General features: G+C 31.4%; 1 protein-coding gene across 1 annotated transcript in view; it reads left to right on the top strand.

Moving 5' to 3' along the window:
• Positions 1 to 18,669, top strand: part of LOC145283827 (sialin-like) — a 211,553-nt gene that overhangs the window by 174,773 nt on the left and 18,111 nt on the right. Inside the window, exons 5-6 of the mRNA XM_080132921.1 lie at positions 9,333 to 9,428; positions 13,557 to 13,693. Coding sequence (XP_079989047.1) covers positions 9,333 to 9,428; positions 13,557 to 13,693 — 233 coding nt within the window. The remainder of the gene's footprint in view (positions 1 to 9,332; positions 9,429 to 13,556; positions 13,694 to 18,669) is intronic.

The following is an 18,669-nucleotide window of genomic DNA, read 5'->3' on the forward strand; positions in this document are numbered from 1 at the left end:
ATATATATATTCTATTAAAAAATTGTTCTTCAAAATCAGTGGATTCGGCATTAAATAACCTGAAAAAGGTTGATATGCCGTAAAACAAAAAACAAACAAACAAACATAAGGAATGAAATTCTGACCGTAAAGTCACCCCAAGGTGATCACATTTTGAAATGTTTTTATACTTTTTCAACAACTGATCACATTTTGAATACGTCGTTTTGGCCTGAAGAAAGCATTTAATTTAGTTAAAATTGATTATTACTTAAAAACTCATATGTTTTGCATTGTTTATCATTTTAACTTTTAATATCTACATATTAATACGTAGTAGCTTTAACGTACGTAGTGCGTGTGTCACGGTTTTCAGATTATAAATTATTCAATCGGGAGATCCTATTTATTAAAAAGGAGGACAGAAGGCTACAACGTATCACTAATATTAAATTAGTATATAGATACGTTAATTTAATGTCCGCAGTATGCTACAACAATCAACCCTCCTCTCCAATAAATATGATCTCCCGATCACCAAAGACGTGATTTATAAACAAAAAATAAATAAATAAAATTAAATGATAAATGATGTCGCTTTTGGGCCATACGTGAAACTAAAAGATACCTTCTGGCTAAAATTCAAGGGTAGTATCTGTTCTGTCTAAAAATGGTATAATTATATCGTGGGGTTTAAGTTCGCGCCTGGCGTCCATACACCGGAAATATGTCACAGACTCCTATAAGGATGTTGAAAATAAACCGTAATAACCAGATATGTTCTGACACTACATTAACCAGATTACTTGGATAAATACTTTTACAAAATTATAGCGGGGTCTCCATTCACGTTAAACGTCTACAGAATGCCCAGTTGCAATGTGATGCATATGAAAGATGCCGCTGTGGAATTTCCACAGATCTCGCTAGTAGTTTTATAAATAAAATACATCTGGGCAAGATACTTTTTACACAAATATAAAATATTCCAATGAATTTAAGTTTTAAAAATTTAGCGTTTTTTTTTTTTTAGGATTGCATTGTTCTTGCGTTTTAGCATTGCATTGCGTTTTAGCATTGCATTGCGTTTTAGCATTGCATTGTTCACCTATTGAATTTCGGTTCAAGTGTCACCCATTGCTATCGGACTTTTGACCTTGAACATTTTGATGTGAAACCGAATCACACTGACATTCTTCAACAAAATACAAACCTGGCTTCATCTTTTTATTGGTCCCCCGACAAAAGGAAAGTGGACCTGTAACTTTACCCTTATCCGTTTGTCTGTTCGTCAGTCCGCACTTTTCTCAATAACTACGCCTTGGAATTTTTTTTTAATTTTGCACAAACATATAACATGATATGAGCAAAAAAGTAACAGAACGGATTTTCCGGAAAAACCCCAGTTGCACCCCAAGGGGTGCCTTTCCGGTTAAAATGGCTAAAATTGACACTTTTTTGCTTATTAAAAAAAAAAAATGGTGCCTTGGATTTTTATAAAACTTTCTGAAAAGTTGTAACTGACTAATTTCTATATAATTTTGTTTGTCTATATTTCGCGAATACTCTTGGGTGTGCCTCAGGGGCTCTTTTAGGACTAATAAAAACACTCCATTTTTGGAACTATTTTTCCATATTTGTCCAAAATTTTCTATGTATGTCTATTTAGCAGTTTTGCATAGTGCTGAGCTCAAATGGGGACTTTTGGGGCTAAATAGGGTGGGGGAAAATGATGGAATTAGTCATTTTTTAATACCTCGTTCACTGTTCACTCACGGGCGACATGCATGCTTCACTTGTTCTTTGTATCTTATCTTCAAATGTGATGGATGTGTACATATACTTTAGATATATAAATAGATGCATATACTTTAGATATATAAATAGATACATATACTTTAGATATATAAATAGATACATATACTTTAGATATATAAATAGATACATATACTTTAGATATATAAATAGATACATATACTTTAGATATATAAATAGATACATATACTTTAGATATATAAATAGATACATATACTTTAGATATATAAATAGATACATATACTTTAGATATATAAATAGATACATATACTTTAGATATATAAATAGATACATATACTTTAGATATATAAATAGATACATATACTTTAGATATATAAATAGATGCATATACTTTAGATATATAAATAGATGCATATACTTTAGATATATAAATAGATGCATATACTTTAGATATATAAATAGATGCATATACTTTAGATATATAATAAGATACATATACTTTAGATATATAATAAGATACATATACTTTAGATATATAATAAGATACATATACTTTAGATATATAAATAGATACATATACTTTAGATAAATAAATAGATACATATACTTTAGATATATAAATAGATACATATACTTTAGATATATAAATAGATACATATACTTTAGATATATAAATAGATACATATACTTTAGATAAATAAATAGATACATATACTTTAGATATATAAATAGATACATATGCTTTAGATATATAAATAGATACATATGCTTTAGATATATAAATAGATACATATGCTTTAGATATATAAATAGATACATATGCTTTAGATATATAAATAGATACATATGCTTTAGATATATAAATAGATACATATGCTTTAGATATATAAATAGATACATATGCTTTAGATATATAAATAGATACATATGCTTTAGATATATAAATAGATACATATGCTTTAGATATATAAATAGATACATATGCTTTAGATATATAAATAGATACATATACTTTAGATAAATAAATAGATACATATACTTTAGATAAATAAATAGATACATATACTTTAGATATATAAATAGATGCATATACTTTAGATAAATAAATAGATACATATGCTTTAGATATATAAATAGATACATATACTTTAGATATATAAATAGATACATATGCTTTAGATATATAAATAGATACATATACTTTAGATATATAAATAGATACATATACTTTAGATAAATAAATAGATACATATGCTTTAGATAAATAAATAGATACATATACTTTAGATATATAAATAGATACATATGCTTTAGATATATAAATAGATACATATACTTTAGATAAATAAATAGATGCATATACTTTAGATAAATAAATAGATACATATACTTTAGATAAATAAATAGATACATATGCTTTAGATATATAAATAGATACATATGCTTTAGATATATAAATAGATACATATGCTTTAGATATATAAATAGATACATATACTTTAGATATATAAATAGATACATATACTTTAGATATATAAATAGATACATATACTTTAGATATATAAATAGATACATATACTTTAGATATATAAATAGATGCATATACTTTAGATAAATAAATAGATACATATGCTTTAGATATATAAATAGATACATATACTTTAGATATATAAATAGATACATATACTTTAGATATATAAATAGATACATATACTTTAGATAAATAAATAGATACATATACTTTAGATAAATAAATAGATACATATACTTGACATTTTAAATGAATATCCTTTATATATATAAACTTTATTCATTTCTATAACGATAACATTTTATGCTAGCAAGCACCATCGTTGTTTCTTGTGAATAAACAAGGAATCCTGTATGCTCTCGCTCCCTGTCCTGAGCCCGTCATGACATTTTTTTATTTTTTTACTTATAATTTTCAAGTTGTAATCAAAATAAAGACCAATGTTTTTTTTTTGTATTGTAATATAAAATTGATAGCACCATTGGTATTTTGTAAATTTTGCTCGAGAAAATTTGTACTTGAAATTGAAACTCTGAGCAGACAGACAGCGACACCAAAAATATAGATACAGATGCAAACTTTTTTCTGCGACACTCTGTTTTCCTGAAGTGCAAGATGTGTTTTACAAAACGTGAAAATGTCCTTTTTAAGTTTCTGATCAGCTACTTATTGTTAAGTATTATCATGTTTACATGTTGTAAATCATATCGATGAGTTAGTCGACATTACTGAGCATGACAGTTTTACGTCTACATTTTATGGCAATTATAAATCGTTGCCAATGAAATTGTTTAAAATTGTAACATTTTATTAGAAAAAACAAGATTTAATGAAGGAAACATACGGGAAGCGTATAGTCTTTTCACACAAACATGTACTTGTGCACATGTGCGTTATCACTAGTGAGTGATCAAGGAACAATTTAATTAAATAACAGTCTTTTCTACATACGTGCGCGGTCTTCATCCGTCCATCATTTCATTCCATGTATGTGGCCGTTGGTCTGTATTGTTGCATCGTCCAGTGACCGTTTAACGCAGTCGAATAACTAATGTATGGAAAAAACAAGTAGACTTGTTTTAAAGTTTTAAAGGTTTTATTGGAGAGGGAAATTTGTTCACTAGGGGAGAGATCAAAACCAATTCCTTCTAAAAGAAAGGTTAAAATTAATTCCTTTTTAAATTTTCTCACTTAGTCTTAAAGAAATGGTCTACGAATGCACAGTCGCTATGAGATATACACTTGGATTCTTACATTGTTAGGCACATCGTCGTGAACTGCCTCGAAACTCTGTGTCAAACACGTGATGCAATTTCCCTGTAACAATGCGACACTTACTTCTAATGTGTTTTATCTAGAGAGCTAATCCTTGACATTAACGTCTTACTCGCTAGGTTCACTGGGTCCATTTTCACCTGCCGCCAGGCTGTTCTAACTTATACTTAATAAAACACCCTCGAAATTCACACCAGTTAACATAATTTCTACTGAGTGGGTTCGAATATATATAACAAAATGGAATGCTAGTAAGACTAAACTGCTTTCCTTTAACAATTACAAGAAGCCTCTCCAACCATCGATATCCATGACAAACAACACATTCTTCCTTCAAACTCCTCGGATCAATATTCACGAGCAATATGAACTGGAACAAATACATTGAGGACATTGCGAAGGCTGCTGCAAAAAGATGGATTCCCTTTATCGTGCTAGTAAATTACTCACACCTGAGAGTATCCTGTACCTCTTTAAGGCCACCATTCGCCAATGCATGACGTATTGTTGCCATATATGGGCTGGGGCATCTACCACAAGCCTCTCCCCCTTGGTTTTCAATCTAATAGATCTCACTTTGTCAACTAAGCAACATTGCATCTCTGTGCCTGTTTTACAAATATTTTAATGGAATGTGCTCTGATGAACTCGTTGCACTTGTGGATCCTCCACTTATGTATCCATGACAACCCCGTTTAGCAACAAAATCACACCTCTTCACTGTTGCGGTCCCTAAATTCCACAAAGCTTTCTACTCTAATAGTTTCTTCCTTCGAGCAGTTAGACTTTGGAATTCCCTTCCTGCTATCTGCTTCGCTGACTGTATTGATATGCAGAAGTTTAAATGTAACGTAAACCAGTATTTTGTTAATCTTTCCTATGCATGGTCCTAAATAGTAGCCCTTTACGTCCAACTGGCGATATGCCTTGTCAGGGATAAACGTGAGTAAAAAAGAAGTAATAAAAAAATATTAATAACTTTTAAGTTATAGGAAAATGCCATTTTGATATTTTGAAATGTTAATTGCAGTTGAGTTAAACTTAAGTAATTCGGTATTTCGTTTAACTGGGAAACGTGTTCTTGAAGGGAAACGCAAGACATCTTAATGGTTGGATGATGTTAACATATTTTGAAAGAAAAAAAGTCCGAAGAAATGAAGAATGGGAATATCATCAATACAGTTCAGCACAAGATTCACTGGATGATAATAGCATCAAAATAACTGCATTTCACGTTGCATTTGTTAGTAACTTTCGCACTCAGAACAAATATCCAGAGAAAATACTTAAAAAAATACACAGTCTTCAAGGCACAGACAAATTCAAGTACGTCTCAAGAAAGGATTAATCTATGACAGCTTCGTCATTTATTTCATTTATTATATTTTTACACCCTACGCTTAAATTCCGATTTTTATAGATAGTTACAAAAGCTGAGGTTGTATCCTGTGAAGTTTTTTTTCGTGTGTGCTTTTTGTACAACGTAGCATTTTCATCGCTTTACTTATCAACACGAAATTTGTTTAAAAAATATCGGTCATGGTCAAACTTAGAACTATTTTAATTCGGGTATATCTAGGCCAAATATCAAGTTCATTGTCAGAGAAATCTTGTAATAATCGGCTATTTTGATTGTAGAGAACCATTACTGATGAGTTAATGGAACTACACACCTTGCATGACTTTGAAATTTGACATTGATTTTGACACGTTCAGTCAAGGTCGAATTGTCAGTTTTATAGACCACCGAAGTGGGAGGAACTTGCATGAAGCAAACTTCTCAAGAGTTCGTGCGTGAAGTCTTTTAGAACGTAGGTGTTGCGGGTTTTCTACCAATGAGACGACATTAATTGCCAGAAAATCTTTATTTTAAGGCATGTACCACAGACTTTTGTCGTTGATGAGAAACCCCCGGATGAGCTGCAAAAAAAAAAAAAAGAAACTTGTAATTGAAAAAGTTCTTCTCCAGCGCCATTTTGTTTTCCATGTATTTCTATTTTTAATAGTCATATGTTCATGCAACCTGGGGTTTGCATAGTTGTGAAAATTGTCTTTAAAAGTTTTTTTTATTATTATTTAAAATCGATTAAAATCTTCTATTGTAATTAACGGCAAAATTTACTAATTTTAATCGCTTTTTCAAGAACGAATGTATTATCACCATATTACTATCATCATGATTCCGTTAAACGTTCGTTTTACATACTGTCACATACTGGACAGCTGTTAGAAAGTGGTATCCCAACTAATCTATCTCTGGCTAGGTCTTTATTTATCACTCTTTCTCTCAAATTCATCTTCCGATGTTTTTATTGGAATTTCCCTGTCAACTGCCCTTGTTACCTCAACTGTTCTACATCTATTAACCGAAGCACTGTCATCCATTCTTTCAATATCAACAAAGTCGTCTGTTGTACACAAATCTTCTTATACTGTCCAGATTTCATATCTCTCTCAGGTTATCTAAGCTTGTCTTGAAGAGTCAGATTACAATTTTATCGGATTTTTCTCATATAATTTTTACCCATGCAACGCATGTCCTCAACCCTTAATGGCCAGGTTTCACATCCATACATCATCACCCTTGTACACATACCTGGTAGACTCTTCCTTTGGTCAACAACGCTTTTTTGCTATAAAACCAGGGGATCCCCACACTCTTCAGCACATCCAGGTACATTTTGGTGTTGATTTTCAAACCGATTTCGAAGATGTGAATTGGCATGAGTGGCCCTCGCTTGAAACCACACCAAAACCCATAATCGTGGCCGGAAACTTTGTTTTGATCAAACTGAGCACGCCTTCAAGCGTTGAACCATCCGGATTTGCATTTTGAGGGTGCTGGCAATGGTTCTGTTCCCATAACTTGGATTGGTAGAGAGCATGAGTTATACAGTGGTGCATCTCTGATCTCGCTTGTTGAACATTGTGTCACTTTCAGACATGATAGAAGGTTCTCTATCGCACTTGTCTGCAAAAAAAAAAAAAGAAAACCGGTTTTCAACAAACGGAAATGGAACCATGTTGTAGTTTCTTGGGTGACAATTTTATCGTTCCACCCTGTGCATTTACTTGAATCACGTTTATAGTATTGTTTATGAATTCTAACATCTTTACAATTGACTTTCAATATGCCCTACTCCCAATATTTTAAAATGTTCATTTTATCAGAAGTATTGAAACTGATTCCTTGCTATATAGTCGTTTCATTACTCTCATGGATTCACAGTCATGTTATTTCCATTAGTTCTGATATTGCTATTCTTACAAATGTGCAAATGCATTTATTCGCCTCTAGCGTGATCAGAATTAGTCAGCCATTGCTTAAAAACGTTGTATGATGAAATACACAAGATGAGCTGGAGATTTAATGTACTTTATTGATCTGCTTTCCGGAATATCAAACTTTCCAGATTTGATCTAAAATGTTGGGTTTGGATATCTTTTTATATCTCAATATTCCAATCATAAATGAATATGATCCGAGTTCAACCCTAATCACTTTTTTTTTTTTTTTTTTTTTTTTTTTTTTTTTTTGCTGTCTGGGTAGAAAATAATAATTGTATCTGTTTTCATCCGATATCACACAAGTTTCATTTAACTCTTGCGCTTTCCACGTGTTAATCCCGCCCTCCTTCTCCTGCTATAAGATATCTTATGGAAGTTAAAATATCTTATGGAAATTAAAAAGAATAAATATAGCAACATTGAGATGTGAGTATATAAAAATAAGGTTAAAATCGGAAATCTCCACGTCGAGTTATAATTAAATAAGAAAGTGGAAAATTCTATTGGAAGTTTTAGAATTAATACTATATTACATCACGGATAGGAAGCCCAACATGAGACGTGGTGAAGAAGAAAAACTTAACTATTTAACCTATGAGCTGACTGTTTGGTACGTTTTAAGTTTTTAAACATCTGTCTTCGTTCACCTCTCGGGGGTCGGGGCGCTCACATAATACAGTAAAAGAATAAAGCAACAAATAATATGAACCAATGAGCAACAATATTGTTGGTGTTTTTTTTTCTTTTTATTTTGAATCCATTATTACAGCTATCAGAAAGGAAGACGGCTGCTGCTTTCATCACAAGCAGAGAAGAGAAAAGCGAACAACTCTATTTCTGCTGTAAAAATACCACAGCGATGACGGGTACATCACATCTGCTGAGCATCTACTTACTTACGTGTCAACAAGAGACGAACTGCAGTTTCTGTTGACAACAAAGATATGGGGGAATCGAAGAATCCCTCAAAATCTTGCATAAGGGTATGATCAGGATAAATTAAAATGGTTGATAACGATAATGAACTTTAAAAAAGACAGAAAAAGTAATTCAAAAATGATTGAAAGTTATTGTTTGTTTTTTAATTTCTGATAATTTTAGAAACAACAATTAAGCTTGATTATTGTTTTGTTTATTTTTCTTTAAATTTCAAATACGTTTGCCTTTCAAGCAGAATTAATTTTTTTTCTGTAAAACAAACCGACATTTTATAAAGAATCTCTTTTTCCTCAAAAATATTCCTGACACATAAACATTTAAAAAATGAAATCATTAATTAAATAATACAATAATAATATTTATTCAAATTAAAACTAAAAATAGTTATGCAGATTACATATATGCACCTTTGTTACAAACTTGGATGTCACTGTATATATTACACAGTTTAAAATATACATTATATATATTTTGTGTATATATATATATATATAGCGCATCTATACAAGAATATATTCCTCCTAAACTGTTATTTTTTTAACAGGAACTTTTCTGGGAAATGTTGTGACTTTTCCAATTTCTGCTCTTCTTTGTGAATATGGTTTTGGAGATGGATGGTCCTCAGTCTTTTATGTTTTTGGTAAGTACTTAGCTATGATGAAAAAAATCATATATATATATATATATATATATATATATAGTCTTATTTGTAGTATTCCGAATTTACTGGGTTTATATAATTTAGAAATCGTTCATATACACATAAATTTTAAGCCAAAAAGAGTAACTGTAAGCTACAAAATTGTATTTCATAATTGAGCATTCATATATTGTTTTAACAAAAACCAAGACTTCAAAGAATGGGTTAATAGCAACATATAGTGTATTTCATCGTTAGTTACAATTGTTTCAAGACTATTTGGACAAATCCAAAAAATTATGTCGTTTGAAAATTTTCACAAGAACGGCCTTTCTTCAGACTTATTGAATTAAAAAACACTTTAACAATAAAACATTATTGAAACCATTTTCCTTATAAGGAAAAGAAAACAAGCGAAAATATTTTACCTATATCGCATCCTTGCAAAGTATTTTGCGTGTGTGTGTGTGTGTGTGTGTGTGTGTGTGTGTGTGTGTGTGTGTGTGTGAAACGTGTCTGTTTGATTAAACTTTACTAAAGAAACATTTTTCTCACTATAAAACAATATTTTTTTTAAGTTTGATTGACGATCAAATCGTTTATGTAGTCAAAAATATCAATTTATTTAAAAAAAAAAACAAAAAAAAAAACAAAGGAAACGCATTCCAAAAACATTTGTTGCCATAGTTTATATGACTTTTGTAAAAAACAAAAAACATAGATTATATGTGTGTGCGTGCTTGGCCAAGTAAGCTTATTAACCTGATGATTTTTCCCGTGAATGAAACATGAATGTTTCTATGTAGCTTATTTGCAATAAGTATATTTTCCTTCGACTACTTCTGAGCTCTACTCATGTATTGAGCACTGTTTAATACAATACACACACACATATATATATATATATATATATATATATATATATATATATATATATATATATATATATATATTATATACTTTTATTTATGTTCAGAAAAACATTTTACGTGGTTGCTTCACAATAATGACAATGTTTCGGTTAGTCAACCAATGACCTCATCAGATAATACGAGTTCCTTCTTTTTGAAAGATTTAGCCTTTGAAGATTCAAATACTAAATCTTTCAAAAAGAAGGAACCTTGTATCGCCTGACGAGATTATTGGTTATTTATAACTGGCTGATCAAAACATTACCATGATTTTGTAATGACCATGTAAAATGTTTATTTGCTTTTTGTATTGAGGAATATATTATATAACCCCCGTTAAATTCATTGGTTTTTATCTTTTTACTAGCAAGGAGACCCGACGTTGCCTGGGATTGAATGACTATCAACGAATATTTCACACTCCTATATTTTTATTATCATCGAAATCCGTGAAATCGCCCGGAAGGAAGCTTCACATGCTACCATGCAGTAATTTAGTCAAAAATATATGTTGTTCTACATCCCACTCTAGAGAATCTACTGTTTTTTTTTTTGTTGTTTTTTTTTTTTGTTTTGTTTTTTCGTAAAATTATTTTATATAAACTTCTTTCCGGTTAACGAAAAAAAAAAAACACTAAGAAATTTACGTGCGGTGTTTGAACCTACAGACCACGTCATGCACAAAAAGACAAGCAAACAAAAAACGTACATTTTCAAGTCTCATAAAATTCTTTGCAGTTAATGAAAAGTAAATAAATAATTTACGTGCGAAGTTTGAAACTACAGACCTGTCACGCAAAAGAAAAAAAAAACACGCTATCAACTTACCCACGGAAGAATTTTCACGGCCCGTTGTTCTATCATTGCTGCTAAACGACAAGATGGAAAAACTGGCTTAACCGATGATAGATAAATTAAAATAACGTTTTCGATTAGTGATTATCGGTTATTATCGGGAGTATTTGGAGACAAAACTTAACTAAGATCACTCCCAGACTTATACACTAAATTTCTGTAAATTTTAAAGAAAATCTGTTCAGCTGTTTCGGAGTCTATAAGGAACGAACTCACACACACACGCAAACAAAGTTGCATTTATATAATTGTAGAGATATCTATATTATTTTATAATATTAATCTATGTGTATATAAATTAAAGACGGTGTGTGTGTGTGTGTGTGTGTGTGTGTGTGTGTGTGTGTGTGTGTGCGTGTGTGTGTGTGTGCGCGTATGCGTGCGAGAGAGTAAGAATGCCAAAACAATAAAACACTTGAAAAATAAAAAGCAAACAAACTGTGTTTAATTGATTTTATATGCTGTCGTTCTAGACATTCTGTCTGAACGACATTTTATTTTATGAGAGATCGTATATTTTATCCTCATATATATGTCCCGAAGTAGTAGTAAGCAAAAAAACGACTGATATGTTTATAAAGAAAAAAAAAATTAGGCAAACTGATCAACAACTTTTGTTAAATTTCGCCAATAATTAAAAATGCGACTAAAATGTAAACATGTTTCTCCCAAATTACATTTTTTCTAAATGTTTGGGCCTTGTTCATAAAACATGTATTACGATCTGCACAAGTTTTTGCGGCTACTCGAGTCAGAAATCCTAAATGAATGACGTCCCAGGTCACGTGAACTGAGAATGGAGAACCATTGGTTGATGATTTAGATATAAAATACGTGATTCACAATTTTACTTCCTCTTTTCTGCCTCTTTCGGACGTCCTTTAAACATTAACAGCAAGCATAGCAGACGAGGATACGTTCTCGACAATCAGTCTGGGCAATTGAGATGGCAATTCTAGGGGGTCCACTCTCTCAAAGTTTTACGTTCTCTATTTGAGAAAATGTTAGTTTATTACTAATCGACTGATACATGGCATGGTGACAGGGTTGTTCAGGTATTTTTGTGGGCTAGATTTCACCTCTTTCTTGTGGGCTGGCTTTTCATCCTGACCTCTCGGTCTTGTTTGACATCTCACAATACAAAGAATGTAAATACGATTGCTAAAAGAGAAAGGTGTTTCTCATCATCTCCTTTTGGTTTCAGTTCTTTGTCTTCTGTTTTATCCAGTTGGATATATAGCAATCTCCTCAGCAAATGACTAGTTCTGTTGAGGTGCTTTTAATACACCCATGCAGTCAATCCTTACCTGGCACAACTTGAATAGGTGTTGTTCGTACTAGTTGAGGATACGTCATCGACAATCACTCCAAATAGTGACTTTGTTTGCTGTTTGGCTAAGGTATGATTCTTTTCAGTCTTGGGAGATACACCTTCCCAGGCTTAATCGTCGCTCGGAGAAGGAGTTAGTTTATTGCTAACCGTTTAAAGCGATCCTACTGGAGAATGCCGACCCGTGGCGCAGTGGTTAGAGTACTGGGAAAAATCAATTGTAAAAGTAATACTCTCCTGAAGGTTGAAGGTTCAATCCTTAGAGTGGGAGACCGAAAAAAATACATTTGCGACTTACTTAGGACCTCTATCTAGTGTAAATTTATACCATTAACAATTATTACACTACCACCTTACATTCATTAACCCTTATCGTCACGTGGCATGAGGATCTTGAAAAGTGATGACTCACAAGTAAAAAGAAAGTAAATTATACAGATATGATATATAGATAGAGAATTGGATGAAATTTCCTTGGGGTCCCACTAGTTTCTGAAACATTCTCAAACAAAAATGATGTCAAAGTTAGCGATTTGCTAAAAATAAATGTGTTTTAAATGCTTTGTGTGTGTGTGTTTGTTTTGTTTTGTTTTGTTTGTTAGGCGCCGGGGCGTTTAAAATGTTCTTTTTATTTATTTTTTATTTATTTATTTTATTTTATTTCATTCATTTATTTAGAATTTTTTTTTTTTGTTTGTTTGTTTGTTTATTAAGTGCCGGAGCGTTCAAAATGTAGTTTGTTTGTATTAGATGCCGGGGCGTTTAAAATGTTGCGTTTTTTCTTATTAGGTGTCGGTGCGTTTAAAATGTGTTTGTTATTTGGTGCTGGGCGTTTAAAATGTTGTGCTTGTTTGCTATTAGGCTCCAGAGCGTTTAAAATGTGTTTTTTTAATTATTATTAGTTCTCGGGTCGTTTAAAATGTTGTGTTTGTTTGTTATTTGGTGCTGGGGCGTTTAAAATGTTGTGCTTTTTGTTATTAGACGCCGGGGCGTTTAAAAGATTTTTATTATATTTATTTATTTTGTTATTAGGTGCCGGGGCTTTTATCTGGACAGTAATTTGGTTGCTTATTGTGACCGATACCCCAACTGAACATAAATATATTTCAAAAGCGGAAAGAGACTACATTGTCAATAGTTTGAAAGGACAAGGACAGGTCGGAAAACAGGTAAACCATCTTTATGTCTATCTTTCTATGTCCTCGTTTGCCAAACACGGGTAGACTGTAAAAGTAGGCAGCATATGTCTGAGTTTTACAAATCCCATCTTTAAATGGGCTTCCGTTTAGAGTTGCATTTGTTAGAATTTTTTTTATTTCTAACGCATCTCTCTTTTCTTGGTTCCTTGTTATCCGAACAACTTGGTTAATTTTGAGAAAGAATAACACAATAAAATTCTTGTATTTAAAATAACGTATATTTACAAGTAAAGATTAAAGTTTCCAAAACAGTTGTTCTGGAGGAGTTTCTGTTTGTTGCAGAAAAAGAGAGTAATTTCTGAGAAGTGTTCGCTGTTAATCTTTTTTTTTTTCTTTTTTATTGTTGCAAGCAACTCCAAGTAATAGTGGGTAATTTGCATAAGTGGCTTTATGCAAATTACCTTACAAAGTTTGAGTACAAATAATTCTAACACACTTCCTCCAAGAAGATTGCAATACGTTTATTGCAATAAAAACAGATGTCTCTGAAATATATATAAAGAGTTTATAAAAAAATAATTTGCCGTTTTATTTTTCTATATCTTTGTTTTTCATTTTTTTTTTTTAAATTGTTGGATGGTTGATTTTTTTTTTTTTGGTATCAACCTTTTTTTTTTTTAATGCAATGCCAAGAACAATTTTTTTTTGTACTGTTTTTTTTTTATTAATTTATTATTTTTTTGCTTTTTTTGACTGAAAAATATTTTAAATTGGGAATGAATATATATGTATTAGATTTTTTATTTATTTTTTTAAAAAATTTTAAGCTGAAATTTTATTTTAAACTGGGAATATATATATATATTTTATTAATTTATTTTTTTTTTTAAATAGGAAAGTTGAATTTGTTTAATTATTACAGATAATCAATATTATCTTTCATCATTTGATAGAATTTGGCAGAGGCTTTGCGTTTGGGTCTAGTCCTGAGTTGATTGGACACCTCTTCATTACTATTACTATTGCCTAATTGCAGTGTTTTATCATTAAGTCCTTCACTAGAATCATTTTGGAAAGGCTTACTGATAGGTTCTTCCATTCGAGTATTACCTTGGGGACATGATATTTCCATAGGGTATAGGTTAGAAATGGAGTGATACTATATTGCCCCATTACCTTGCTTCAGTTTAACAGCTCGTATTTTATTGTCAAACCCTATTACATTTTCTAAAACCTTGCCCAGCATCCAGAAGGGTCTCGATTTAGTCGTGGATTTGATCAATACGACGTCCCCTACTTTTATTCTATTTTCCCATTTATTTTGGTAAATATTCCTGCCATGTTCTCTTAAACTTAGCAAATAGCTTTCATACCATAATAATTTAAATTTTAATATTATTTCTTCTTGAAAATTTAAAGTTTTATTTAATGAGTTTGAGTCAGGTTCTTCCTGCGAAACCTCTTCCTCTTCAGATTTTAGAACTAAAGAGGAATTCCCATATATTCTCAAAAAGGAATTAGGAGTTATAATTTCAAGATTAGGAGAGCTTAATCTATAAGTTAAAGGTCTAGAATTTATAGCCAACTTAATATTTGACAGTGTTGTTAAAAGTTCAAAATAGCTAAGTCTAGATCTTCCTATGACCTTGAATAGACAACCCTTAAGAACTCTTATCAATCTCTCCCAAGCCGAACCAACCCACGCAGAATATAAAGGGATTTTGATATGTCGGATATCTAATTTCTCTAGTTCTTCCTGAAATGTCTTTGACTGTAGAGAACTTTCAAGAATACAACCTGCCTTTTTAAAGGTTTTAGCGTTATCACTGTATAAAAATTGAGGTACAGAATACATGTTGCAAAATCTCTGAAAGGCCAGCATAAATTTCGGGTGGACATATCGGGTAACAGTTCAAAATGGACTGCCCTTATGTTAAGGCAAGTAAATATTAAAACAAACATTTTTACTGTACTTCCACCCACTTCATTCTTTACCCACAAATGACCTGTGTAGTCGATTCCCACATGATTGAAAGGTTTCACTAAATTGACATGATGCCTAGGCATATCCACAACTTTAGGATATTTATAAGCCAAAACATACTTTTTGCAGGTTGAACAATTATTTATTTCTGCCTTTACAACAGTCAAACCTTGGGGAATCCACACACCTTGCTCTCGCAAATAATTTAATGTGGTACCTATTCCCATGTGTTGCACCTTAGCATGGCAATAGTTAATGAATAAGGACGTAAATTTATTTCTTTTAGGCAATAACACAGGGTTATATACTTCATAGTTGAAATATAGGCATTTGCTTATCCTCCCTTGAGATCTCAAAATTCCATCAGAGTCTATGAATAAATTTAAATTTGAAACCAAAGTGGGGACATTTTTATTACTTTTGTTCTGTGATTTCAAAAAGTCAATCTCCTTGAAGAAATGCTCATTCTGTATTGACCTTATGCAGTACATTTTTGCTTTCTTCAATGGATTAACACCATTTTTTTTCTTACAAAACGGTTTGAACAATAAACTTGTTATTCTCAATAATTTATTGTAATCAGAATATTTTTCACTGTCCAAAATGGCAGTTTTTGTTTTAATTATTTGATTACAATTAACATTTACTGTTCCCTTATGGTCAGGTGAAATACTCATTAAAGGGTATTTAGGCCAATTTTTAAATTCGTTGGTAAGCCAACTTGGTCCTTCCAACCATAATTTTCTATTTCTTAAATATTTATCGTAAGAGATTCCCCTAGTTAACATATCAGCCGGATTTTGATTTTTATAGGCTGCTTGATTAATTGAAGGTAATTCCTTGTTTGTTTTTAACGAACAATTAAAGACGGGCCTTATTTTCGTTGTCACTTGTTCCGCAGTTTTTAAAACGGGTCTGTGGGGAATCCGCGTATATTTATAGTAATTTGAAGGATTAACTTCTATTTGTTCGATGATTCCATCTTCTAGTTGTTTGCTGAAGATTGCATCGTATTTTTTAGTTAATCCTCTTTTAGTTAAAAAGTTCATTGTTCGGTCTAACACCTTGAGAGCTATGAAATGGTTTGCTGGAACTTTTTCGATCCTATCAGGATACCAGGGCAATTCTATATAATAATGCCCATCGATCTGTTTTATTCCTTCCCTAAATTTACTAGCTTGTTGTCAAAGGAAATAGATTCTTGATCATTGGGCCTTATTCCCATAGATTCAAGACTAAAGAGATTTTCTAAGCCGTTGTCTACTTCACTGTCGGATAAAATATTCTCTAAGGGATTGAAATACGATTTAAGGGGATCCATTATTAGGGTAATTACTGTTTTATTTTTTTTTTATTGGTTTTAATTGAGTGTTAAGCAAGTCATTTCTCTCGGCTGAACTGATAAAATTGAAAATGTTTCCAATAGGAGCTACCCTATCATCTATGATAAGGTTATAACCACCCCCTATCTTTTTTATGGAAAAGTAAAGATATTGAATTATGTCTATCCCCATCTATTTCAATAGTGTCGTGTTCTTTATTTAAGTAAAAGGACTCATCAAGCAGATTTACACCCTGTAATTTTAATTTATTAATTACATTTTTCATTCCGTGCATCTTGTAATTTATATTCATGCTTTCGTCTACCAATAGCGGAACAAAAAACATTCTATTCTTTAATTTTACACCAGTAGACATTTGTTTAAATTTCTTAACTTGCCGTCCTAAATAACGATGTATCTCATGCTCTGATGAGAACAACTCATTATAATTTGGGGATAATGCTAGAGCAGCTTCTTTTGTTATAAAAGATCTTTGGCTGCCACAATCTATTAAGCACCTAACTTGTCTTTGCTTATGACCACATTTTAAATTTAGGGTCATAGTAGGTAACATATTACAAGTGTCCGTATTTTTCAAGGCGTAACACAAGTTTGTTTGAACAGCCTTTTGAGTAGGACACAAAGAAGTTACATGTTTTTTTTACATGTGAGACACGGAAACTTTAAGAACCCCTTTTTTCCATAGCATTCTGATTCATTGTGACCTGAAACAGCACATCTGGTGCACAAGGACAGTTCTAAGATTCTTGCTAGTTTAGCCTCATAATTAGGATAAGTTTCACACTTTCCGAAGTAGTGTCCTTCCGAGGAACATAGCTTACACACAGATTTGTTTATAGCTTGTACTTTGAAATTTTGTACCGTTGGTACTTTATCTTTTGGGTTTATTTTAAAACTATGTTTAAAGTCATAGCTACTGAACTTTTTATCCTTAGCAATATTTTTTACAGTTAAAGTCAGAGTTAGAGTTTTTAAAATATCCCTATAGTTATCGAATATTTGCTTTAAGTTGGGATAATTATTATTAACTTTATTAATTAGTTCTTTAACAACTACTTTGGGAAGTTTAGTCATAATAATGTGACTAATTAGAATATTTTCAGAAGAACCCTCTTCCAAAACATCAATTTCATATTGTTTTGGATCATATAAGTAGGCCCTTATTTCTGATATATAATATTTAACATTCAAATATTCTGGACTATATTCCTCACCAGGTTTAGCTTTTAATATGTTTTTTAATGTTTCGTTGATAATATATGCTTTATCTAAAAACTCTTCTTTCAATAAATCTAAAGCAATTTTATAATTCATATGACAAATGTCTTATTTGTTTTAAGGCATAATCCTTCAAGTAACCGACCAAATAAGACAGTTTAGCCGAGTCTGACAATTTCCTTCTAGAATCACATTGTTAAATCGAATTAAAAAATTGTGAAAGGCAAACTTGTCCTTTTCATTTCCCGAAAAAGTGCTGCAATTAAAAGGAGGAGGTTTTCCCTCACTTAAAGTTTCAATAGACAACGTTGAAGGGGTCTTGTCATCTTTACTGGTTAAATAGTCCTCGTATTTGTCTGTACTCACTAAGATAAAAACATTATATTCGGCTTGACTATCTAATTCATTATTCAAGGCTTCTTCGTCTTTAATACTATAATCAACCATTTGTGAAAAGGTAT

The sequence above is a fragment of the Euprymna scolopes genome, chromosome 8, assembly GCF_053919585.1.
Source record: "Euprymna scolopes isolate OS-2025 chromosome 8, ASM5391958v1, whole genome shotgun sequence".
NCBI classification, from domain to species: domain Eukaryota; kingdom Metazoa; phylum Mollusca; class Cephalopoda; order Sepiida; family Sepiolidae; genus Euprymna; species Euprymna scolopes.